The sequence below is a fragment of the Seriola lalandi genome, unplaced genomic scaffold (genome assembly GCF_002814215.2).
Source record: "Seriola lalandi dorsalis isolate HSWRI2012SDOR001 ecotype SW California unplaced genomic scaffold, Sedor1 jcf7180002049685, whole genome shotgun sequence".
In the NCBI taxonomy this organism is placed as follows: domain Eukaryota; kingdom Metazoa; phylum Chordata; class Actinopteri; order Carangiformes; family Carangidae; genus Seriola; species Seriola lalandi.
This window is the reverse complement of record NW_019520238.1, coordinates 139,872-165,330: the sequence shown is the minus strand read 5'-3', so window position 1 is coordinate 165,330 and position 25,459 is coordinate 139,872. Positions and strand designations below refer to the sequence as shown.

The 25,459-nt window shown below is 39.2% G+C and overlaps 2 protein-coding genes across 2 annotated transcripts in view; one reads left to right on the top strand and one right to left on the bottom strand.

The window, feature by feature from the left end:
- The first annotated feature begins 1,582 nt into the window (after positions 1-1,582).
- Positions 1,583-16,636, top strand: stk24a (serine/threonine kinase 24a (STE20 homolog, yeast)). Its single transcript, XM_023398654.2, has 11 exons — positions 1,583-2,093; positions 6,229-6,459; positions 8,919-8,975; positions 9,136-9,244; positions 9,942-10,099; positions 11,027-11,212; positions 11,330-11,475; positions 11,602-11,734; positions 11,870-11,938; positions 12,161-12,297; positions 13,453-16,636. Exons 1-11 carry the CDS (start codon positions 2,052-2,054, stop codon positions 13,484-13,486), a joined length of 1,302 nt encoding a protein of 433 aa, XP_023254422.1. The 5' UTR covers positions 1,583-2,051; the 3' UTR covers positions 13,487-16,636.
- A 917-nt stretch (positions 16,637-17,553) lies between these two features.
- ino80da (INO80 complex subunit Da) overlaps positions 17,554-25,459 on the bottom strand; it is an 11,163-nt gene continuing 3,257 nt past the window's right edge. Inside the window, exons 3-10 of the mRNA XM_023398660.2 lie at positions 24,523-25,334; positions 24,270-24,372; positions 23,952-24,176; positions 23,605-23,714; positions 23,272-23,405; positions 21,737-21,960; positions 21,404-21,561; positions 17,554-21,205 (exon numbers count right to left, since the gene is read on the bottom strand). Of these exons, the coding sequence (XP_023254428.1) occupies positions 20,175-21,205; positions 21,404-21,561; positions 21,737-21,960; positions 23,272-23,405; positions 23,605-23,714; positions 23,952-24,176; positions 24,270-24,372; positions 24,523-25,334 (2,797 nt within the window). The 3' untranslated portion in view covers positions 17,554-20,174. The remainder of the gene's footprint in view (positions 21,206-21,403; positions 21,562-21,736; positions 21,961-23,271; positions 23,406-23,604; positions 23,715-23,951; positions 24,177-24,269; positions 24,373-24,522; positions 25,335-25,459) is intronic.

The window sequence follows — 25,459 nt, the reverse complement described above, 5'->3', positions numbered from 1 at the left end:
GTTCCTCAGGCGGAGATTAGGCAGATTTATCCATGATGACATTGTAGCTGTGTGACCACAGAGCAATGCCCTTGGCTACACATGCACTATACTAAGGTCAAGTGTGTGGTGTGGACTGCCTGACAAATGCATTGCCTGGGCATGTCTTCACAGTGGTCAGGATGTAAGACAGAGAAGCAATGGTAAAATCAAAAATATACAGTATATATATATATATATATATATATATATACACATCGTTTCCTTTTATGGTCCAAAATCTTTTGTAGTTTCAGTACTTAAGGACTTAAGAAAACGTCATAATATGGTAAGGTATAAAATGTGCTAAAACCGTCATAGTATAGTAAATCATGAGATGTCACAAAATCGTCATATTACAATATGGCATGAAAATAAAAAAAAGCATAGTATATTAAGGAATAAAATGTCATAAAAAAACTTCATGGTATAATAAGGCATAAAAACATCATAAAATGTCATAGTATAGTAAGGCATGAAAACGTGAAAAAACATCATAGAATATAAGGCATAAAATGTCTTACTACTAAGGCAAAAAAACGTCATAATATACTAATGTATATAAACGTCATAATATACTAAGGCATAAAATATCATAAAAACATTATAGTATCTTAAGGCATAAAAACGTGAAAAAGCTTCATAGTGTAGTAAGGCATAAAAACGTCATAATATAGTACAACATAAAATGTCCTAAAAGTGTCATAGGATGGTAAACCATAAAATGTCAAAGGAAGGTCATAGTATAGTAAGGCATACAATGTACTAAAAACGTCATAGTAAGGCATAAAAAGTGAAAAAACGATATATTATAATAAGGCATAAAAAGTGAAAAAATGTCATATTATAAAAAGGCATAAAAATGTCAAAAAACTTCAAAGTATAGTAAAGCATATATATATATATATATATATATATATATATATAGCCTTTAATGTTCACCCAAAGATTAAGTAACCTTGATCAAATTAATAAGTTGATGAATAGCTACATACATGAATCGTAAAACTCTATACTAATTCCATTATTTAGACATTTTATTTTATTTATATAGCTCAGCTCTTCCTTGAATTGACCGCTGCAACCAGCACATTTGTTCAAAACGCACAACCTTTACTTTGAAGACGAGCTGCCTCTGTTTCCGGCTCTCGACTTCCTTGATCAATTTTCTTTGTACAAGTTGGATAATGGAACAAGCTGACGCTTTGGTATGCTGAATTGAATTGCACGTCTTCATTCAATGGGACAATAACATACGCAAAGCGTTAACAGCGTTTAAGCAGCATCGGCTAATGAAGAATGAGCTCACAAACGTCAATATACATTTGCACCAGTACAAGTAGGACAATGAAGTTAGACATTAACCCCCAAGCTAGCATTTTTCATTATACAACGTGAACAACTGCAGAAGAAATGTAGTTAATGCACGGACCCTTGACACCTCTACATCAGACCACATGTGAAACACCTGTGTGAACGCCCCCCCCCCCCCTTCAATGACGTGTGTTGGTTTACGAATGACGGTATGTGTACGGTCTCCTCCGATTGGGCCCCCGGAAAATGAAAATGACATTAACCAAGATGGCGCCGGGCGACAGAGAAAAGTGATGAGAGAATAGAACAACAAGCGATACAACTATATAACAGTGTGCATCTATTTACCTTGTGCGACTATTTCAGACTAAACGTCTACCTTACCATCGGGAAACTGCCAACCACTTGCTGAGAGACCGCATCCGGAGATATAATTATTCAGCTAACTGTTTGCTAACTAGCTGCTAAAGTAGCTAGCCCAGCTAACCTTAGCTAACTGCGGAAGGCGAGTGTGGAGAGGGCAGGCAGCTCGAAGTACAAGCCGACAAGTCGAGCTAGTTTCTTTTAAAACCAAGCGACATCTCCGTTTGGTACATTAACCAGCTTGCAATACGGATCAGGTCATCCAAGCAAACGGTCTGTGAGGAAACTAACGTAGGACCTCTGATAAGGCAAGCAGAAAAGACGAGGAAAGGCGTCATCTTTGCCGATTTGACGCCATGGCTCACTCTCCTATTCAGAGTGGACTGCCGGGGATTCAGGTAAATATTTTATTTTATCACATTAAAAGCTAACTTTCAGAGGCAAGTTCATTTGGGTAAAAGTGACCGACAGTTTACTTCACGTTTCCTCTAATCTTTAGCATGGAAGTTGAAGTATCTGCCCCTAAATAACTTTATCTACCGTTACAGGAACAATGTATCAACATCATGTTTACCACTATCAACCTTTGCTTTATAGTAATAATGCACTTACTTACCAAAGTCCAGAATGACTGTATACCATCTGATTTATCAATAGGGAAGGCTGGCGTCTTGTTCGTCTTTCTATTATGAAATGTAAAGTTACTAAATAAAAGGCTATGAAATCATAAATATGCTCTGTATTCTGATGACCGAGCTCACTCCTAATTTATAAACATCCATGCCTCCATTATAGGGTAAAAGTACCCATTACAGTTTTTTATATCAAAGTTGATGTATCCACGTTACTGTGTTGTGTGACCAACAATGCAAAAGATATTCAGTTTATTGTAATTTAAAACAAGGAAAAGCAACAAGAGAGGATGGAAACATCACACATTTACGCTTGAAAAATTACAATTTTCTTTTTTCTCTCTGATCAACCAGTTGATTAATTTACCTACGTGAATTCACTGATTGCTTCAGCTTTAATCATTTCTGAGACCTGAACTGATGCTCCACATGCAGTATACTGTGTGTTTTACTTCCTTCAGTTGTTGATATATCATGTCATGAGCCCTGGTTATCATTTGTAATATAGTACACCTATTCAGTTTGATTAGGGTTGCAGCTAAGCTTATCTTTTTAATGTTGATAAATTTGGCAATTATTTTGTCGATTACTCAGTTATTTATTTGGTACATTAAGAGTTATAGTGAAGCCCAAGGTGTTGTCAATTAACAGCTGCAACTGCAACCACTGATGTATTATCTCAGGATAAACACTACAGCAGCATATGGGGTCAAACAATCAATATTGATTAATGTGGCAGTTTTATAGGTCTATAAAAGTCAAAAAATAGTGAATCCCCATCATAAAAAGTTCATGTCTTTTAAATTATTAATTTTCTCAAGACAATCCGGAAAAAATTTCAATTTACAGTTTTATGAAATTAAGAAATGCAGCGAGTCTTCAGATTTCAGAAGCTTGGACCAGAGCATGTTTGGAATTTATGCTCATTAAATTAATCGTATCATTAATTGATTTTGACATAGTTGTAATTTAATAATCTGTCAATCCACTAATCAATGAGTCAATTGGTTCAGTTCAGCGCTAATGTTATCGTATTGGTTTTTCTCTCCCATCAACACTGAAGAATCTTAAAATATTCAGTTAACTGTCAGAAGAAAATAGTTGCTTATTTAATATCTTTCGATTGACTAATTGATTAATTGGCTTGTGGTTTCAGCTTTAGTTTTGACCCAGACATTAGTTCAAAAATGTTTAGCAATTCAGTATACTTGCATTTTTATGGCCTGCTAAAGGTATAATAGCTTGAAGAATGTTTGTTTTTTATTTTATTTGTTTATTTGTTTGTTTTTGATTGTTTTCTTTTCTGGATAGTCTTATGTTAAAGTTTAACTATTTTTTAACCAGCCACTAGCTTGCAGTCAGCACGTGCCCTGGTTGAAGAGTTTGTATAAAGTAGGCCACATTACAGTCCATAAAAGACAACCTCCTCGGGTGACATAACCAAGAAATGCATGAATATTCCATTGATAGCACACAATATGGCTATTTTTCTTGAATTATGAATTCTTTATTAACCCATGCACAGACTAATACAGGTTGAGAGGGGAAACGGTAGATCTGGACCCACAGGTTACCATGCAGAGGGGTGTTAGCAGTTGGAGAACTGGCAGTGAGCCTTCAACCCTGAGGGTGTGGTGCGTGGATGACACTAGACTACACAGTTGTGTAGTGCAGATGGGAGAGCATCAAACACATGCTTTTAGAGCGAGGTTCAGGGAGCTTTAGTTGTCGGAGTAAACCTGCTGACTGTGTATATGGCAAGTACATTCCCATCATGTGTAGTCTGTGGTCACAGTGCCCTTGTTGTTTTTCCCATTGTTTTTACAGAGGTCAGCCTCGACATTATAATTTTCACCTGGATGACTGACCACACCAGTGTTATGATAGTATTTTGGTTGTGTTGTTTCTACTCTGCTTTATTCTGCACCGCTCTGCCTCTTTGTCTTTGATGTAAAGTCCCTTTGCTATCAAATTCAGCAGCCAGTTTTTCAGAGTACAGCTGCTCATCACAGCTGCTCATCTCCCCTTCCATATTGGTTTGACCACCACGCATTAGCGCTTTTACAGGAAACTATTCTCTGGAGGGACTCTAAAGCAATATACTGCATGAGCCAACAGATCATCCTTCTAGGGCAGGGTTACCTGGTAAATTAAGCATCAGACTTAATTGCATTTTAATTTTTCTGATTAATTTAAAAATATACATACTTTAATAAACAATGCAACCTTTTCAGTATAGACTTATTTTTGTACTACTTTTATCATGGAAAATATGGCAGTGCAAACACTGCTCAGGCAGTTTAGGCAAATGATTGCAATGCATGAAGGGAAATTGAAGTGGCCAACTTGAAGACCATTACTCCCTCTCTGGTGCTTCATGGGGAAATAAGCCATTTAGTTCAGTCAATCAGTCAAGGTGTAGTCCTTGAGTCCCTGTTTAGCCTTTATGGGAGAGCTCATTAAGCCTTAGTTACGTCTATGTTACACTGTCTCATGATTTAAGTGTTACTCAAAGCCACAGAGTTTAGTCTGAAAGGATTAAAACGTTAGGCTGCTTGTAGAGATCAAGGCTGAAGTACAAAATTTGCAAAGGTTTGTTTGTTTGTCAACAAAGGATAAATGAAAATCTTGGATTAGATGAAGTTCTGAGTTTGTTGCTGTTGTACATTTTGGTTTTGAATTTCACACATTGCTTGAGTGTAGATAATCAAAATGATCAGCATTGACTTTACTAAAACCAATCATTCCTTACTTTTGTTGTTCTGATTTATCCCACACTGAACAGTGGTTATGCAAGATGCTCAGTTTAAATTGTATTAATATACTTTATTGTGAGAGAGTGAAGCGTGAGGTGGTTCAAACAGAAATTTCAACTAGCAGTTGCAGTTTTGATGGTAATATCACAGATTTACATTTGCATTTTGTCCATGCTGGAATGAAGAGAGATTTGTCTCAACCCTGTCCAAACAGACTTCTTTCTCCGCAGACACTACAAAACACTGAGGGGAAACCATAAAAATGTGAGGCAGGCTATTTTCTCTTTTCCATTGGTTTTCACATAAACAGCAGTTTATTAGTCATGGTTAGGACCATTCAGCCCATGAAAACAGTTGTATAAAGTCTTCTGTGGCGGAGTTTTCTGAAGTGTGAGAAAATAACCCTGATGATATCACCAAAGTTTATTTCAGCTTGGGCTATGAGTCTATACATTTATGACAGAAAACATACATTACAAACTAAGGGAATGTTGTTCCAAAGACTATCATTTACCATGCAGTGATGGAGTGGAGCTAGGATAAGGACTTAATTAATTGAGTAGTCGATCAGCAGAAAGCTAACTGGGAACATTTTTTTTTAAATCAATTAGTCTTTTAAGTAAATTTATAAGCAAAAATGTAATTTCTTCTTCCAGCTTCTCAAATATGAGAATAGGCTTCAATTCTTTGTCATATAAGATAGTAAATTGAATATCAAGTTTTAGACTGTTGGTTGGACAAAACTCAGAGTTTCATCCTCCTCTCTGTCCCATCCCGTCACACAGTCACACTCTCTCTCACCTGATAGAAGCTCTACCCAGATCTTCTCTTTGTTCATATTATGTTGTATGTATGTTGACAGATAGTGTTAGCAGAGGCAGAACTTTGCTTTGTGGTCAAGATTTAAAATTCCTTCTTTCTGTTCATTTACAGTTCTTAAATCAGTTCTACTTGGGGCTCATATGTAGAGCTGTGTGCCTCTGTTATGACTGTTTGAATACCTATTATTTATCTCTCGTGCTTTTAAGTTAAATGTGGTTTTGTATGTGTGCAACTGAATTTAGCCTGTTAGTTTCCTGTGGTTCTACGTTATTTTAAATGCACTCTGTTCTCTCTCTCTCTCCATCCATCTCTCTGTCACACAGAATTTCAGAGCTGACCCAGAGGAGCTTTTTACCAAGCTGGAGAGAATAGGAAAAGGCTCTTTTGGTGAAGTTTTTAAAGGCATCGACAATCGGACTCAGAAAGTTGTGGCAATTAAAATTATTGATCTGGAGGAAGCAGAGGATGAAATAGAGGACATTCAACAAGAAATCACAGTTCTCAGCCAGTGTGACAGTCCATTTATCACCAAATATTTTGGATCCTATCTTAAGGTAAGCTTGAACCTTGTGAATAGTCCATGCTTGAGTACATATGTAAGTAGTGTGTTCCTGCAAGCGTGTGCATTGAGTGCAACGTAGGTCAATAAATAATGCATATGGGCAATGGAACAAGTATCGCCTGTGTAATATGGCACAGATTGCTGTAGAACAACCAAAATGGGTTAACATTGTAGACGTGTGAGTATTTGGACATTGCCAATGTTTTGTTCCTTTTGCTCTGTACTCCAGAAGATTAGATTTAAAATAAAAGAATGACTAGGAGATCCATGTGCCGACATTTAGCTTTAATATCAGGGTGTTCACATGCATATATGGTGTAGGAATTCTAGCCCCTTTTATGCATAGAAACGTGCAGCATGACCATTATAAGGATGCAGCTCCTGCGATATTCATCTGCTGTGAATGTAAACTTTAAAAACCCCCACAACCTGCTCTGTATATAACCCAAGCCAGCCCAGGACAAAAAATAAGGCATTTTGGTCATCTGTGAGAGCTGTATTGACAGCACCACTCAGCTGCAAAACAAATTTTGTAACTATAGTAGATTTTCACCCTACATGTGATGGTGCTTAGAGTGCCTCTCGCAGCATTTACGATGGTACTTAGCAGCAGTAAGGAGAGACGTGGTGGTCCATTAGCTCCAGTTATCCTGCTGACTGAAAGAAAGAATTAAAGCTTATTTGTGCTGTGTGTATGTATGTATTTACATGTGTGTATTAAAAAAAAAATGTAATACACATTGGTAGTTGTCGAGTTTGTACTAGAGTTTTTTAAAATAGATTTTGTGTCGATTTAGCTTAGTTTTTTTCTTTTCTGGTCAGTAACCATTGATCATGTTAATGGGAGTTTCATTCATTCCAAACAAACCACTGGTACTGCTGCTGGAAACAGAAAATGCATCAGTAAGTGAGTGCTAGAGGATTTTTTCCAGACAGGACCTATTCAACACTTTGTATTGAATGTATTGTTTGTACATTAATGGGTACATTGCAAGCGGAACCTGCTAACAGCTGATCTGGCGTACTTTTATTGGTGCCAGTTTGATGAAATATTACGAATATAGGCTTATGTTTTAGCCCGTAACGCACCTCATTGAATCCATAGGAAATTATACATCACCCAAAGTATTGTAGTGTAGTTCCAAAGCTTAGTGCATTAGTATCCCCCAAATAGATGTAAGAGAAAGAATAATCATCAGAGTGACAAAATCCATTAATATTAACATACATTTTTACTAAAGCCAAAAACAGACATTACCGTTTGTTTGTTAGCATAAATCATCGTCATACAAACTCTTTACATTTTGTAACATACGCTAACTATGAAACAAAATGTTAAGAATAAATGTGTATAGATTTTGTTTTGATACCAGTGCTCTGTTTTGTATTGTACCGTTCTCTGCAAAAGAAATTTTAAAGTAATCAAAAAGTGGGAATGAAGAGAAGTTACTTAGCTTAAAGAAACAACTGCTGTTGTATGAGCAGCAGCTGCAGCGGAGACAGAGACAGAAGTTTGACATCTTAAGGAGACTGTGCACTTGGAAGTCGCAGCACACTAGTTCATCGATCTAGAGTTGTAGTGACACTCTGGCTGAACTACTTTCACAGATAATATTTCGTTTATTCATATTAAAATATTGCACTTGTGCAGGAAACAGGTGTTAGCCAAGGCTTCTGAGCACAATTGACTTAGACAGCTGAGAAATATTTGGTGTTTCAGACAAGTACAGGATTCACTACAACCAAAGTCAGTCTAGAAAAGGTGTGTCGTTACTTTTTAAACGTCTTTTCCATAATGTATGATCACATATTTTGAGGATGTTACAACAGTACACTGTCTACTGATAATCTGACTTTTATTTATCTGGAATGTTATTTTTCTGGTTAGAGACTGATTATATAATATTGTTTTTACCTCTGTTTTCCTTCAAAAAAATTTGGCAGTGACAATTTTATTTGTCATTAGATTGAATTTTCTAACAAATCTACTTTGATTATTAAATATAATTACATGTGTCTGATTGTTGAGTAGTAGTCTTAGTTGCTAGAGAAGTCATACTGTGAAATAATAAAAAAATAAATAAATGTAATGAGTAGAATATTTAATTATTAATCGTGGGAGTGTCAGTCGATGAATAGATAATTATGTCAGTTATGTCACAGATCAATAGTAAACTGACTCCTTTTTTATCTTATGTAATCTGTTTCAACAACTCAACTCAACATGCAGTACATTAGCCTGGCCTATTGCATTTAATAAAATTGGTTTAACCAAAAATGAAAATATTTATCATAATCTTTTCCTCATGTCAGCAGTGAAGTTTCATTTATAGTTATTTTGTCTTATTTATATACAAGTAGACAAAGAGAGTGTAAACTGTTAATTAATCTGTTGTTATACCTACTGAATCTATGAACACTGTCTAGACTGACTAGCTGATTTTCTTTCAGGGTACAAAGTTATGGATTATTATGGAATATTTGGGTGGAGGATCAGCCCTTGATTTGGTAAGTCTATATCAAAATATAGTAAATAACCAATTTCAAGATAACTTTGACTGTTTAATTTGTAGACCATTATTATTGTTTTATAATGTGAAAAGGCAATGTAAAATCTGTGCAGTCTTTCAAAGTCACCTTTTATCCTCAAATTTATCCCCTGTTCTAGTTGGAACCAGGTGCGCTGGATGAAACACAGATTGCCACAATCCTGAGAGAGATCCTCAAAGGACTTGAGTATCTGCACTCTGAAAAGAAAATCCACAGAGATATCAAAGGTAAGATTAGTACATGCCGTCACCTTGTTTTAAGCACAGGCTTGTAAATAATTTTATTGTGCACTGACATCAGTGTTTTGTTTTCTAAAAGAAAGTAAATCTGTGATTATTTAGATCATAGTAAACCTGTCTTTTCAGTGGACTGTCTGTAATCAGATGCAAACACAAGTCAGATCACTTTAATTTGTCCACATTTCACTCCTTTGTGTAATTTATGTGTGTAAATGTTGCAATGTGTGATCTGTTTCTCTTTTAAAGCATCAAAAATAACCTTGGGTTATAGAGGAGGCCATTTTATGTGTTGACACTCATAACACTGAAGCTGTATGTTGCTGTGGTGAGCACAGTGCAGACAGGAGCTTTATACAGCAGTCTTTTTCTTTTGTGTTTATTAGTTCCTGTAGAAAGATGAGTGTAAGTCTACTAATCAGAGTTGTCTTGCCACTGTCCTTGTCGTGGATCTTTATGATGCAAATGAAAACACTTAAAAAGCTTTTTGAAACCTGATTAATGATTTACATGGGGAAATAATCAGGTTTTTCATTCAGATCTTCAATTTTAGAAACACATTTACTGCCATAAGCTGGGAACAACCATATTACTGAAGTGGCTGAGACATGTCATTGTCTGTATCTTTTTAAAATTCTGAATGTTCATTTAAGCACTTGTATGTTCTCAAAAACTCTCTTACTTTCAGCTGCCAACGTGTTGCTGTCAGAACAAGGAGATGTAAAGCTGGCAGACTTTGGAGTGGCCGGCCAGTTGACAGACACACAGATAAAAAGGAACACATTTGTTGGAACACCTTTCTGGATGGCACCTGAAGTCATAAAGCAATCTGCCTATGATTCAAAGGTCAGTATTGTCCCTACGTCTCCTGGTATTACAGTCAAGTTTAGTGCTAGAAAATAATTTATTGTTGATGTGCTGTTTGACAAAGGCATTACACTAAAGTGTTTGAGGCTGACAGCTGGATCACTTTGTGGTCAGCGTGGTTTGAAAAGGTTACTGTCAGTTTACCACATCGGGCGGCTTGGACTGGACACAGTGGAGTGGTGGGAGCTTCTCTGTTGGGATATTTGACCTGTAGGCCAGCGTGGCTCCAGCCACACTAATACAAAGAGAAAAAGGACAAAGAGTCCAGTGACAGTGCACAGAGGAAAATATAACAGCCACACAAAGTCAGACTGTTGCGTCCCATTGAGACCAGCATATTGAGGTGTGTCAACCCTGTTCTGCTGTCCCTTGGGACTTGATTAGAGATGGAAATTTAATGTTTCTGATGTATAAAATCATTTTACAGACAGAGTGAGAGGGAGTTGCTGATGCAGAAAGAATATGTGAAACTGAAATCACTTAATTTTCATTCCTTGGTTTGGTTTTGGTTCCAAACAGAAAAGTTTTGTGTGAAATTGCTCCTAAATGATCTGTACCTTTTGTCTTTCTTTCAGTGCTCTGTTGACTACTGTGTGCTTGTTTTTGTCACAAAACCTTTTAAGATGGGTTGTCTAGATCAGAAATGACTGTGTACATATTTGTGAACCACAAAATGAGTCAGTGTGGCTTGTCAACATAACCACTATGTCACCGTCTTGTCAGTTGCCTTAGATACACTCGAGCAGCATAAGTCAGCCAGTTTAAATGTCATTTCACACAGCATTGTGTCAGAGCATGTATTTGTGGATAAGTATATTAGATTCTGTTCCTTTTGATTAAAAGCATCTTTCTTTTGCTTTCATTTATGTCCACTTCTTATTTCCTCTAATTTCTTTTGTTTTATAGGCAGACATCTGGTCATTAGGAATAACAGCAATAGAGCTGGCTAAAGGAGAGCCCCCACATTCTGAGCTTCATCCTATGAAGGTTTTATTCCTCATCCCAAAGAACAACCCCCCAACACTGGAAGGAAACTACAGTAAACCACTTAAAGAATTTGTTGAAGCCTGTTTAAATAAGGAGCCCAGTTTTGTAAGTTTAAAGGACTCTTGTTCATATCATTATGAGTAATAAAGTGCACTTAACATAAAGAAAGAAAACTATGATTTTAATGTTTACTGTTACCTTTGTGTTGTGTGTTTTCCTTAGAGGCCAACTGCCAAAGAACTGTTAAAACATAAGTACATTGTAAGGCATGCCAAAAAGACATCCTATCTGACAGAGCTGATCGACAGATATAAGAGGTGGAAATCGGAGCAATCTCGGGATGAGTCCAATTCTGATGACTCTGATGAGTAAGTTGTCTGCACCATCATCATCCGGTTCAGTGAGACTCAAGACAGGGCAAATTCACACCCTGAAGGAAAATCTAGCAACTCTGCAGACATTGATGAAATTCCTAAAATCATGTGTCACTGTAGGGAGCCAGATGACCAAGCGTCTGGAGGCAATGACGCCGGTAATGATCCCTGGATTTTCAACACCATCAGGGAGAAGGACCTGAAAAAGGTTCAGAATGGGGCAGCACAGCCTGCTGAGCTTGAAAGGAAACAGGTTAGACCATACACCATTGTAAAAGGAAAAAAAAAAAGAGTAGTTGAGCATCTCTTGTTGGCAAGGCCAACAGGTTCTCTGTGTTGGAGGTCTTTCAGATTTCCCTTTTCACCTTAAAATCATGTTTTTTTTCAGGTGCAGGAGAGTCCAAAGAGGCCTTTGTCACAAAGCTTATCATCAATCTTTTCTCCATTGTTTTCTGAGGTAATGGCATTACTAAATTTCCCAAATTGTAATAATAATAATAATTTAAAACAAAACTGTCAAAGTAAATGTACTGTAATGTAATGTATTTTAATGCAATGTAAAGTACCTTGCTGGTCAGCCAGAATTAAATGTCTTGTTTTTTTTCATAGTACTCCACAAATATAATATTTAGGCAAATTATTGCATTACAATGTTATCTAAAAGCTGTCATGGTTACAGCTGAAAGAAAAGGGAGAGACAAGTAATGGCAAGCCAGAGGTTGCAGAGGAGCTACGGGAGGCCATTTTCCTGGCAGAAGAAACACACCCAGGCATCTGTGATTCCCTGGTGGCTGAACTAGTGCAGAGACTTCAGAGGTAATTGAAGTTCATATTTTTACATCCCATTAAACAGTTAAAATTTAGTTCTTGGAGAAGAATCATGAAATTGTATCATTATTTCCAAAAGTTCGTTCCCATTTAAATAAGTTGTTAAGGCGAGACAGAGGGATCATAAACCAGTGGACTTAGTTATGGAGAGAAAAGCTCTTCAATTTAAATCCACTAGACTGCAGATTGCAGGATTGTACAAACATTTGTAATGAATGTATTGGTGTAGTCACGTACACTGGTGCAGCATGAGGTTTTATAGGCATTTTTCCAGAATGTTCAAGTGCCCATTTAATGGGATCTTCAAGGCCATCAAAGGATGGCACTGTCCATCTGACAGTCTGTTGGTCCATCAGTCCACCACTTTAGTCCACAGTTAAAGTCAGAGGATCACCAAAGTGAGCAATTTATCCTGAGGGGACATGAATGTCTGAACCAGATTTCATGGTAATGTATCCAATAGCTGTTGAGACATTTTATTCAGAACCACAAATGTGAATTTTGTGGTGGTGCTAGTGGAAAAGTCAGAGAATCACTAAAGTCAGTAGTGTTCCTTGTCTGGACAACATTTTGTGGCAATCCGTGCGGTAGGTTTTGAGATACTTCAGTTTGGACGTGGTGGTAAAGCCATGTCACCAGTGTGGCTAAAAAGTTATACAGATATTCTTTGCCCATAAAGGATAAACTTTTAATAACTTATGACCCCATGACATTTTGTGTAGTGCCAAACACTTCATAACAAGCAGTTCATCACACTATCCCTCAAAACCAAGTTGTCAACATGCTAAATGTTAGAATGTTAACTGTAAGCATGCTAGTATGCTAATGTTGGCTTTCAGTTGAAAGGACAGCTAAGGTTAGCTGACTACAGCTCAGATTGATCATGTTTTAGTCAGGTCTGATCATGTAGACCTGACCCTGACAAACTGTGTCTGTCAAGTTCTTAAAATAAAAGGGCGCTGCACAGAAGGTAAACATCCTGCCTCCCTCAAGACAATCTTAATATGTTTTCCCCCAGTAATTGCAAGGATACGAATAGTGAAGTTTAAGTATCACAGTGACTGGTGTGACCACATATGTTTAGTGTTGTTTTAACCTGTGGTCTATTCAGTAGGTAAATATTAACTTTTTTCTGTTTGTCAGGTTTTCTGTGCCACATACAGCTGCCACTCAGTGAGAGGAGCTACACCCACTTCTGCTCTAATTTTCCACCCTGGTGGCAGCAGTCAGATCTTTTCCTCTGACCTCCACAGCCAGGATGAAGTCTCCCAGGAAGGTCTCCATCACTCATTTGCTTGAGGCAAATCCTGGCCTACTTAATGTCTTTTTCTACGCTAATACACCACCAGAGGCTCCTATTCAGGGCAGTCAGTGGCCAGCCAGTCAGCTGCCTCCATGACTGCCACCTGCTGTAAGATGTCCCTTCTCAATACCTCCCTCACAATGGTTTTATTTTAAGGGTGGTGTTAGCTATCTTTTCTGCAAGGACTCTTGAGTTTTTGGTTTTGGCGAGTTTGTGGCTTTTTCACAAAGGTTTACGCTCAGCATCCTTTTGGAGAAAGTTCCTTGCTTAATTAATTGTGTGCATGTGTGTGTGGCTGTGCGAGATATCCTGTGAAACGTGCGGTGAAGAGTGACGAGTGGGTTGAAGCATCTATTGAAAACTCAGGTATCCTGCTTTAAGTGGATTGGGTCCTCTGGGAGATGGAGAGAGCTCTATAGGGTGGTTGTACAGACTTGTAAATAAGCTAATTTCTACAGATTCATGAAAAAATAATGGAGCGTTTGTAATGGAACCACTGTGTACAAATGGCCAAATGCAAACTGTAGATAATGGTTGTGAGGTAAATATTTTGAGAGACTAAAATGGCCATAAATGAGATTGCCTTGCCTTTGTACTTGTTATTTTTGTGTATTGATCTTTGATTTCACTAGTTGTAAAACTCTTTCAGTACTCATCCAGTGAATGAAAATGGCTGCCCTCTATCATGTTTTACTATTGATTTATTATATATTTTCTTAATTCTCTTTCAACTTTTTGGTTTCACACTCTATGCTATGGCTGTAATAATGTTGGAGAATGTAAAAAAAAAAAAAAAGGAGAAAAAAAAAGAAAAGTGGCTGGATCATTCAAGCCCCGACCAGTTTTAAACACTGGATGCTCTGTTTGCAGCCCTGATTCCACAAGGCCTCGAGTTGTGTCGGATTGTTGGACTTTGCCTCATTCCCTTTTTTCCGTGCGTGTTTGAATGATCAGACAAACTGAGGTTTCGTCCATTCATTCCATTAACAGAGCAGTGCCATTATCTAGTTTATAAATCGGCGGACTCTGTTAGTCTTCCTAGGAGCTGCAGTGGTACTATATATCTCCTCAGCGTATCGACAGCTTTAATTGCACTTCGAGTATAAATGCCTTTTACTATAAACAAAGTAGCCATAAAACAGTAGCACGAGACTTACAGTATTTTGCAGGTATGCACTATACTATCAAGGATGAAAAAGTCCATTTGAAGTCTCATAGCTTGGACTCTGGAGTTGGTCATGCAGTGTAAGATTTCCCTGGCTGTATCTTTCCATTTGGACTTGTGAGATGTTTTTCAGTTGTACAATAAATGCATATAGACATAGACTTCTCACACAGTAGATGTACATATTAACATAAAGCCAGGAGGTGTTTAGAGACCAGAGGCACTGCTACTACTTCTGACTGTAGTTTAAAAGGAATGTGCATGAAAAGTATAAACAGTATAAAGCCTATTGGTTGGCCTGAGCAGTATGCGTTGTAGCATACTTATACAGGAATGGAGGAATGTTGATTCCTGAACAGAGTTGAAGCAGCCTTAGAGTATTTGTGATGAATGGGATGAATAGTTTCAGCTTTAAAATGTTAGCTTAAAATGTTTTTGTTATGATTTCCTCTTTTTTTTTTCCCCTCTCTGGCATTAAAATGCATATGCAGCAATACTTCTAAAGACAAATGAGAAAAGATCAAAAACATTTCAAAAACTCATTTTACTTCTCAGAAGAGAGATAAAGCTTATGGGGTCAGATGATATATTATTTTTTGCCACAGGGCAATACATGGCACAGGGCAAGTTAAAGGAGCAGTTTGACATTTTGGGACATACATTTATTCACTGTCTTGCTGAAGAGTTAGATGAAAAGATTAATACCAAGTGGGAGATATCGTAGCTGTCAGAAATTCACGATTACAAGTTGACGGCTAAGATGAACATTTTTTCCAGCTGAGCTGCTCGTAACTAATGTTTAAATGACATGACATGAACGCAGTATTAGGCTTCAGTCTGCATTAGGTTTGTGGTTTCTTGGCCGGGAACAGTAACCTCTCATAGTTTCTGCCGGTTCCTGCCAACTACTCAAAGACTAGAAATAGGTGCTGGTAGGTGCAGTTTGTTGCTGTTGGACAGAGCCAGGCTAGCTGTTTCCACCTGTTTCTGGTCTTTGTGCTAAGCTAACTGGCTGCTGGCTGTAGATTCGATCTTCTCATCTGCCTCCCAGCAAAAAAAGTTTTTCCTAAAATATCAAATTATTTTTTTTAACTGTTTAATTTTTATCATTTAACAGAACATTTCTTTCCAGTTTGTCTCCATGTACATTTGAAGTTTTCTTTCCTGCTCGCTAATTATGGTGAAATACACAGCAGGATGAGTAAAAGTCAAATGAGTAGAAACCTAATCAAGAAAAGGTACCAGACTCAATCATTTCCATACTCATCCTATATTTTCCTTTGTGTTTTTATGCTTTGCTGTGAAAAATAATTCTTCTTCTCTTGCTCTTCTTTCAAATCTCTCTTGTGAAATGTGCCATGTAAGCCCCCCTCCCTAAACAGAGACACAAATTCAATACAATTTGCACCTTGTACATGGTCAAATATGACCCTATCTTTTTATGTGTTGCACTTTGTAGAATTCTTTTGCTTTTTAAAAAATGGTACTTAACAAGGCCACAGTATTAAGTTGCAGTTATACCAGTTTTACCCCCCTACCGCCCCCCCTTGTGTGTTTTATGGCAATAAAGCAGTGTGATCGCCAGGAGTCATTTCTTAGCACAAGTAGGCATATATTCTATTAAACTATTTTTATAACCCAGAAGATGTAATAGAGGGAGTACAGTTTGGTTCTGTGATGTGTTTAAGTTTCAGTAAACACTGGATGGCAATCACTTAAAATGTAGATTTCATTTTGTGTGACTTTGCTGACAGTTCATAGTCCAGTATACATGTATGCTAATTCAGGCCAGTGCTGTTGGATTTATTGGAAGATGTCAAATGATTAAGGAAAGAATAAAAAATCCAGTACAAATTCGATGAACAGTTTTGCCATTATTTTTTACCAAGTCGTATAACTTATCATGACCTCATTTGAAATTTGCTTACCTATTTTTTTAAATTTCAGAACATGTGTATTTATTAACCTACAGTGGAAATATCACCCTTCCTGCCATTACTGTATTAGCTTTTAATTTAGGTTAACTTGTGCACAGTAACCCATGACAATAATAGATTTTGAAATACATAAGTTAATTAAAAAATATGAGATTAAATATATTAATTACTGAGAAAAGGGTTCAACCTTTTTCCCCTGACATTCTACACAAATTGAACACTCAAATTAAGCTAAGACAAGGCTTTTAAATTTCATGTGAATAAACCAAAGAATACACATTACAATACAAACCTTATTTATATATTTTTGGAGTTTGTTGGAAGTAATGGAAATGTAGACATGTGAAATTTCTGTTTTTCTCTGAGCACTTGTTGGCTGAGGCTCAGTGTTACAGGGCTGCATCTAATTAAGTAATATCACACGAGAGGGAGTGACGCTACATTCCGTATCAGCACTCATGGAATGCCTCTCGTCCAATCAAACTACTTGGTCGGAACTAACTGTTGTGTAAAAAATGTTATTATGAATTAATCTTCTGGTTATTTTCTCAATTAATTGAATTTAGTATATAAAGTGTCAGAAAATTGGGGAAAAAGTAATACGAAAAGTAAATGAAACAGTAATTGAGGAACTAAATGTTGTAGCCTAGCTCAACAGTTGATTCTTGACCTTTTTAAAATGTCTGTTGCCAGCCGTTTATCTAACAGTCCAGGGGGATTTTTGGGATTACGATGGGACTGTGAATTAAAATTTAAAAAGTAGATTTCATGTAACCACTAACACGCATAGTGGAAATTATTTCTAAGCATCTAAAATAAAACAAAAAAACATATCAAACTGTGTCAGCAAATACCTCACAGCAAGTTTTATTTATACATCCAAAAACAAAAGATCAAATTTCTCACACTATATACAGATATTACATACAGTGTTTGTACACATATTACATAATTTGTACACAAGAAAAATATACATAAAAATGTAAACCTTTGTATACAAAAAATACCTTAGACAAATTAAACAAGGACCAATAACAAAAGGTGACTAGATTAGCTCATCCTATCTTTAAAAACAGTAATACAGTACATTCAATGAGTATAGGAATTTGTCAGCCATCTCTGAATTCAAGCAGTTACATATACCTACGAGCCCTGTTAATTTTGTTCTACGTGGTTGTTGAGAGAGTAAACTGGTGCAGCGACTAATCTCATGCTATGTGGATACAGCAGTATTGCCTTGCAAACATTTTCTTCCAACCTGACTATGACAAACACTGCAGTCACTGAGAAGCCCAGTCGTCTCTGGTGAAGCTACAGGTTTACACTTCATAATGTGTTTTCTCTTTGGAAGGGAGAGACAGAACTGGGCCTTCTCACAGCTGGAAACAAGGGGTCTGGTGCAGGCTCAGAGCTGGTAATGATGGCAGCTGTTCATTTAATGAGCGTCCGAGCAAAAAAAAAAAACAACAAAAAAAAAAAAACACAAAAAAAACAAACAAAACAAAGACAGACATGGGACATGTGAAACACCCTCGGCCTCATCCACTCCTGTGCAAATCTGTGTTGAAAAAGCAACATACTGTATGTTGATCAGTTTTTCTCCACAAAATGAAATGAAATGGCGATGCATATATTCCAATGTTTCATACCACCGACAATTGAGCCAATGACCATAATCTAATATTGATATTATAATGCTCTTACACAAAAGGTCATTGGCCCATGCGATCTCAGACTTCTTCCTGGTGTTTAATAGCTATCAAAAAATATTCTCCATCAGAATATTATTAAAAACAAAATGAAAGCATACATAGCATACAAACATTGATCCCTCCAACTTCAAACAGAACTTACAACCATTTTGATAGCCATTAAATACGAGAGATTCATTCTACAAGACACAGGTTCCACTGAATACATCGCAAAAAACAATTTCAATCCATTGCTACTCAACAATTCACCAACAAACCCCAAGATAGAGACTGCTACTCTATATACCTAATACTCAACAATGTATGACAGATCTGTCAAATGTCTAATATAATATCTATCAAAAGCCATGGTTTTACTGCTGTATGAGTCATTAACAGACAGTCCTCATTTTTCTAAAATCAAATCCAGGCCCCAGGTTTGCATCATTTCTCTTAAAATCACTTTATAACTGAGTAAAACAGACAGTGCTTTACCTCAGATGTGCTCAACACACCAGTTTATACCATCACATTACACCTAGCTAATGAGTAAAGTATTCATTTCCAGTGCCAGTTCACTGCCTAAACCTTTTCAGGGTAGTGCGGCCTTAACGTCTTATAGTGGGTTTCCATGCAAGTCACTAAAGACCATTGTACATGTGGACCAGAGAGCACCTTTGAGAGTAGACACTTAAAGTCCCTGGATTACTCCATCATCACCATTACTATAACACTGAAACTCATTTATTAGCCTCACAAATCCACTCAGTATGACCCGAGACAAGAAGTCAGGTTGACCTGATCACTGGTTTCTGTTCGCTCTAGTGTTGAGTGAAACTGTTGTATAAATACAGAGTTTACAACAGTTATAGAAGCCAAAGTATATTCCTGATCCAGCCTTGATTCAGCAAGTGAAGCTACATGTAATGAGACCAATAAAATATCTTAAATGCTAGAGTTATGTTAATGTGTTTATTGCTTTAAGAAACTATATTTACCTTCAAGTGTCTACTAGGCCACTCAGAGTCCCACAACCAATGGTGAGGTCAGAGATTTTGACGTCTGAGCAAACAAATAAATGAGCACATATATAGTATACACAATATAAAAACAGCTGTTTTAAAAGTATTTTGGTAAATTCGTATGACTGTGAAATCTGACTCAGTAAGATTCTATATCATGATAACAGTTAAATAGCTTGAAACATAATGGGTCACAAATATCACAACTTGTACTCTCGTTTTTCAGGGCGTGACAGAAGCAGTGTATGAAAAAGGTGGAATATTTTTTTTTTTTTTTTTTAAATGCAATGGCCATCTGAGCAAGGCAGGGTACAGTTGATCATTTTAAGACAGGACTTTAACTGGCAAAGCAAACAAAACCGACCACTGATTGAGGCTTCTATGAATTCTGAGCACTGTGACACAGATAATCTCTGCTAAGGTCCTTCCGCCAATTTTCACCCGATTCTTTCATCACAAAATCTGAAAGATTTGACTGTAACCCCCTGCTGACGAAACCACAAGGCATCAAACAAGTGGGCTCACACTGACTTAAAATCCCAGAGTCTGGCTACAGGATTAAAGAACAAAATAGAAAATATTGAGGAAAATCTGAGTTTGTGCAAATTCATTATCAAATAGTGCACTATTACCACATTGCACACATGTAGCAGATGAAGTGGGGTGGTCAATCAGAAGCCAGTCGACTGGATTGTAAGTGACTGCGAGTCCACAGACCATCATGCAGCCGCTGCAGGCCGCCTGCTCTCATTTACTTTGCGTGAAGGGTGGTGTGGCGCTGTTGGCACTTGCAGCAGTGGCACTAACTATGGAGAAGCCAGCGGGGGGTGCTGTGGAGCTGTGGCTGGGCTGCACGTCTTTCGGGATGCCACTGTGGGAGGCCAATTGATGGCCAAAGGCCGCGCTGAACTGAGGGAGCTGTTGCTTGGGCTGTGTGGAGGTCAGAAGATCATGTGAGGAGGATGGGAGGGAGGACGAGGGGGCAGGGGGAGTTGTTAAACCTGTCAAGCCGCTCTGAGGCATCGCTGAAAGGGCAGCCATAGGCTGCAGCGTCACAGAGTGGGTGGTGGCTGGGGGAGTGGACAGGGAAGTGGATATGAGATGACTTTCCGATCCTATGAGATTGCCAAACTGCGTGGGGTCGGTGATGGGGAGAGGGAGATTATTCCATGACGAGCGTGGGGGTCCTGGTACCCCGCTGAGAGGGACCTCCAGCAGCAGAGGGGTGTCAGACTGGAAGGAGCTGGCATGGGGAGAAGATATGTGGTCACTGTATGGGGATGGCACATGCTCACTGCTGTAGTGGCTGCCTTGGGGAGATGATGTGGGTGCGTCCGACTTGGCCAGCACATGAGATGTGTGCGTCCGGGAAAACGTTCGCTCTGTAATGGAGGTCTGAGTGAGCAGGGAGGTGGTGGAGGGGGCTACTGTAGAAGAAGATGAGGTCAGGTTGGAGCATGAAGTTGGGGGCTGGTTAGTGGGCTGAGATGGCGGTGAAGGGGGAAAGTGTCCCCCAGTGGATTGCAGTATATTGTCCTCCAGCTCAAGGCTGGTGAAGTTCTCTGTGGGGATGCGGCTGCTGAGCAGATCCCCCATGGTCCCTGGCTGGACTGGACCAGGGAACACAGTCATGGCTCTGTGGTCCACTCCTTCAGATGGGGCCAGGTCTCCCATGGAGGTCAGGCACACCAAGGAGTCTGGGTAGGACCCCATAGCTTGCAGTGCACGCACCAGTTCCTCAGCCTCCTCTGTGGTGGGCAGGAGCTCTCCATTCTTACCTACACGCACGCACGCACACACACGCACGCACACACACACGCACACACGCACACACGCACACACACGCACACACACACACGCACACACACGCACACGCACACGCACACGCACACACACACTTATCATTATAAAATCACAGACTAAAGGGATTTTGTTATTGTTCACATAAAGTGGTGCACAAGAAGCTGTAAGAGAACCTTCAAACAAGTCAAAGTCCTGCAGGTCATCAGGTAGTCGGGGTAACACATCAGAAAAATCCTCCTGGTTTAGCTCAAGGTCATTTGGAATGTCTGCCATTTCATTGGTGATATCGTCAGGAAGCTCCTCTGTACTTAGGTCTGGAGTTGAAGGGCTCCTGCAACAAAAAAGAGATGATCAAAAACCTTAAGTAATACAATAAGGCACTGTAGTGAAGGGGCTGTTCACACATGTGTAACATTATCCTGTGAGTGAGGGTGTTGTCCTTGACTATGGATCTCCACACATTAAATTTTTAACTCAACAGAGTAGAGACAGCAGGTGTAGCGCACCTGATGCTAGCCTGTGAAGGCATTGCTAGACTTGTAGAAGGCATTCCCAGGTTCCCCTGTGGCAACGCTGGAGGGATGGGTTTCTGAGGCCTCCGTGGCCCTCTCCTTCTCTTCTTCTTGTGTTTTTTGGTGAGCGCCGGTGGTTTGGTCTTTTTACGTGGCTTTCGCTGTTGCTGCTGCTGGTGCTGCACTCGTCGGTTTCCATCCCCACGCAGGAAGTTATCCTGTGTGGAATGTATACAGGAACACTGAGTCATCATAACCTAAACCCATATGAAATCTAACTGTCACCAACAATAAGAGAACATTAAAGGAAGCGTTCAACATGTTGGGAAATACACTTATTTGCTTACTTACCAAGAATTAGATGAGGAGATTAATACCATTCTCATGACTGTGCAGTAAATAAGTAGTGTTAGCTTTAAACAGCATCCCGTTAAAATTCATATACCAGCATCTCTAAAACTCACTGTATATAGTTTGTTCAAGCTGAACAAAAAAAACAATGTGTAAAAAAAACTACAGATCACAGGAGATTCCTGGAGTCTCTACTTGTTTGCTGGATGACTGAAAACAAAAACACAACTTGTTAATTAGTGAGCTTCACCAGTGCTGGTGGATAGATTTTGTTACCTTTGGACACAGTCAGGCTATTTGTTTCCACGTTTCCAGGCTTAATGCTAAGCTAAGTTAACTGAGTGTATCAATCCCCTTAACTAACTCTCAGTGAGAAAGCAAATACGTACTACTAATATTAAGGTTGTAACTGTTGATTGGCATCCACTTCTGTTAAACCCCCAGTTTACATCAATGATACTTAGATTTTTAGGCATTCAGATTACAGACTCCCTCTCCCTTAATACTAACTTCGTCATTAAGAAGGTGCAACAGAGACTTTACTTTCTGTGGTCGCTTAAAAATGACGTAATGTCTAAAAAAAACCCTAGGTTACTTTTACCAGACTACCATAGAGAGCATCCTTACTGAAGGCATACCAGTATTGTTTGGCAACCTTACTGAACAGGACCACAAACAACTAAGGACAGTAAAATTGGCATCAAAAATCATATGAACCCCACTGCCATAGATCCAGGATATTTACATCAACCATTGCAGAGGGAAGGCACAAAGCATCATGGAGGACACTGGACACCCGGCACAAGACTTGTTCTCCCTCCTTCCATCAGGGAAATGGCTACAGAGTGTTAGAGCCTGGATCAGATGCCTTAAAGACAGTTTCTATCCGCAGGCGGTTAGAATAATGAACCGTGTGCACTTTAACTCCAGATGACTACTAGTTAACTACTGATTACTGATTGATTAATTTATTTTACCATTCTGTTATATATGATTGATTATTTATCTATTTATTATAACCTGCTGTTCTGTTATTGATTTCTTATTTCCTTACAGTTCAAGGGCTGAGGGAGAGCCGCGGCAAATCAATTTCCTTACGTTTGAATGTACATCTGCACTTTGAACTTGAACGTGCATTTCCCAAAATGTTGAACTCGTCTCTTAAACAACGAACTCACCATCTTTTTGGCATGCTCTTCACACAGGGGCGTCTGGTGCGTGATATCAAACACAGGGATGGAGCACTGCTGACCATCTGCAAATTTGGCTGTGCAACTAGCAAAGAGCTGCTGGGAACGATTCAACAGAATGTCTACAGAGAACAATAAAGGAAATAACACATATACAGGAGAGAGGGCATGTGATCGTGATACTCCATCACGCAGGGATATTGTACATCACAGTATGTGATTTATGAAAAACTTTGTACAACACTGTATAAATTATACACAGTCACTGTGATGCACTTCTCGCGACCAGCTGTACAATCAGTGAAGTGATGGAAAGGATACGCTGAAAGCAGTGTTGAGTGAAGGGCAGAGCTCTGTTGCTGCAGGCCTGGCCCTTTGTGCTGCCAGTGCAGGTCCCTGTATCTGTGGTCTGCTGCTTTGCTGGAGCCACACTGTAAAGACATACAGCCACAGGACTGAGCAAACAGCAGCAAAACTGACATCACTCTGCACTTGTCACGTTTTACTTTTTAAATAAAGAATAAAAAAAAGACTAGAAAACAGTCATTGTTGATGGAAGGTTTGTGACTGTCTTAACCAAGCTGCTATCTATTTATACATGTGTTTTAATCTTACTGTCTTCATAGAGAGATAAACAAAACTGACAAACATCACATATGTGAGAATACCTTGAAGAGCTTCGAGAGGCACCACCGACGTCCTGGATCAGCTGCCCAGCGCAGTCTGGGTTGTTACTGGCAGCGTGCAACAAGGCTTTGCGGAAGGCATAGCGGTATCTCTTTTGGCGGATACTCGCTCTCTCCTGCCTGCACATGTGCTTGTATTTCTCCTGGAGGTACGAGCAAAGCCTAAGTAGCCGTGTTCTCCGAGAGGAACCGCAGTCGTCTTCCAACCTATTCGGGAAACAGAAGAAGTCATGACAGAAAATGTCAGGTCCAAATTCAGGCAGTAAGGTAAAGTACTAGGATAAGTACCTGGATACCAACCCATTCTGTGGTCTCCAAGAGGTCTGAAAAGGAACAAATCTCTCTGCCTCCTCTTCATCATCATCATCATCATCATCAGCACTATCTTCTGACCAGTCCAATCCTGAAAGGGAACTTGTTAGAGCAGCTCATCCATTTCAGCAGGTTAATTTCTCATTAACTACAGTTTATCTGAAGTATCTTACACATTAATTTAGTGTGAGAGAACAGAGTGAGTTTGAAAACTAGTGGTAAATACATTTAAATTAAGTACCTAGATGTGGAAAGAGGTCTCCATGCTCCCGGTGTCTCTTGGCACAGAGCTGCACAAGATGTTGCAACCTGGCCAAACAGCTGGCAGAAGGTGAGAAGGCAGTGGGGCGCATGACAACCACATGCCGCTGATTGTTACTGCCATTGTCCTTGCAACTGACAGGCAAGTGAGTAGCAGTGAAAGGCATTTTCCTGCTGAGTGACGGCCCAGAAGGTTGCACTGGACTGGGTGCTGCATTAGCAGGCATCCCTGGAGGCAGAAAGTTGACCGTCTGAGGTGGTGGTGGATTGCATAATAAACCCTGCTGCTGTCCTGGGAAGATGAAGGAAGTCACGCTGGAGTGCTGGGGCGGCTGGAGAAGACCTGACGGCTGCCGAGGGAGATGAGTGTTAAGCGGTGAGGAGGGGTGGACACGGGGGACAGGAGAGGGACTAAAGTGCTCAGGAGGTGGCTGGAAGAGGTCCGTGTCATGGCAGAGTTTCTGGTTGAGCACCAGCCGACTCTGTAATTTCTTCTTGATGGCATTACCCTTCCGAGGAGTACCCACCTCCTCCCCATCTGTGTCATCCTCATAAAAGGCAAAAGGGTCCAGGAGTTCCCCATCAGGGAGGGGTAACAGACGTGTACAGGGGGGAGATGGTGGAAGTTCATCTAGACCATTGGGAGCTTTCAGAGCAAGAGAGGGCACAGTTATGTTAAGTGCCACTGACTCCAGGTGAGCCCGTGAACGCATGTCCTCCAAAGCATCGTGTTTCTTTTTCCGTTCCTTCTTGGGGATAAAGCCGAGAACCTGCAGGTGACTGTTACAGTACCTAGAAAACAAGAACACATCCTCAGCACAATGTGCACACTTGTGACATATTCTTTCTGCACAGCATAGTGGAATCTGCCACACATGTACACAATCATACACACCTGCGGTCCTCTGACTTGGGAA

Excerpts from the sequence above, each read along its gene's own strand:
- stk24a (XM_023398654.2), top strand. The coding sequence starts at position 2,052 with ATGGCTCACTCTCCTATTCAGAGTGGACTGCCGGGGATTCAG. Across the intron at positions 6,460-8,918 it reads ATTTTGGATCCTATCTTAAG|GGTACAAAGTTATGGATTAT; the intron begins GTAAGCTTGAAC and ends ATTTTCTTTCAG. Across the intron at positions 12,298-13,452 it reads CTAGTGCAGAGACTTCAGAG|GTTTTCTGTGCCACATACAG; the intron begins GTAATTGAAGTT and ends TCTGTTTGTCAG.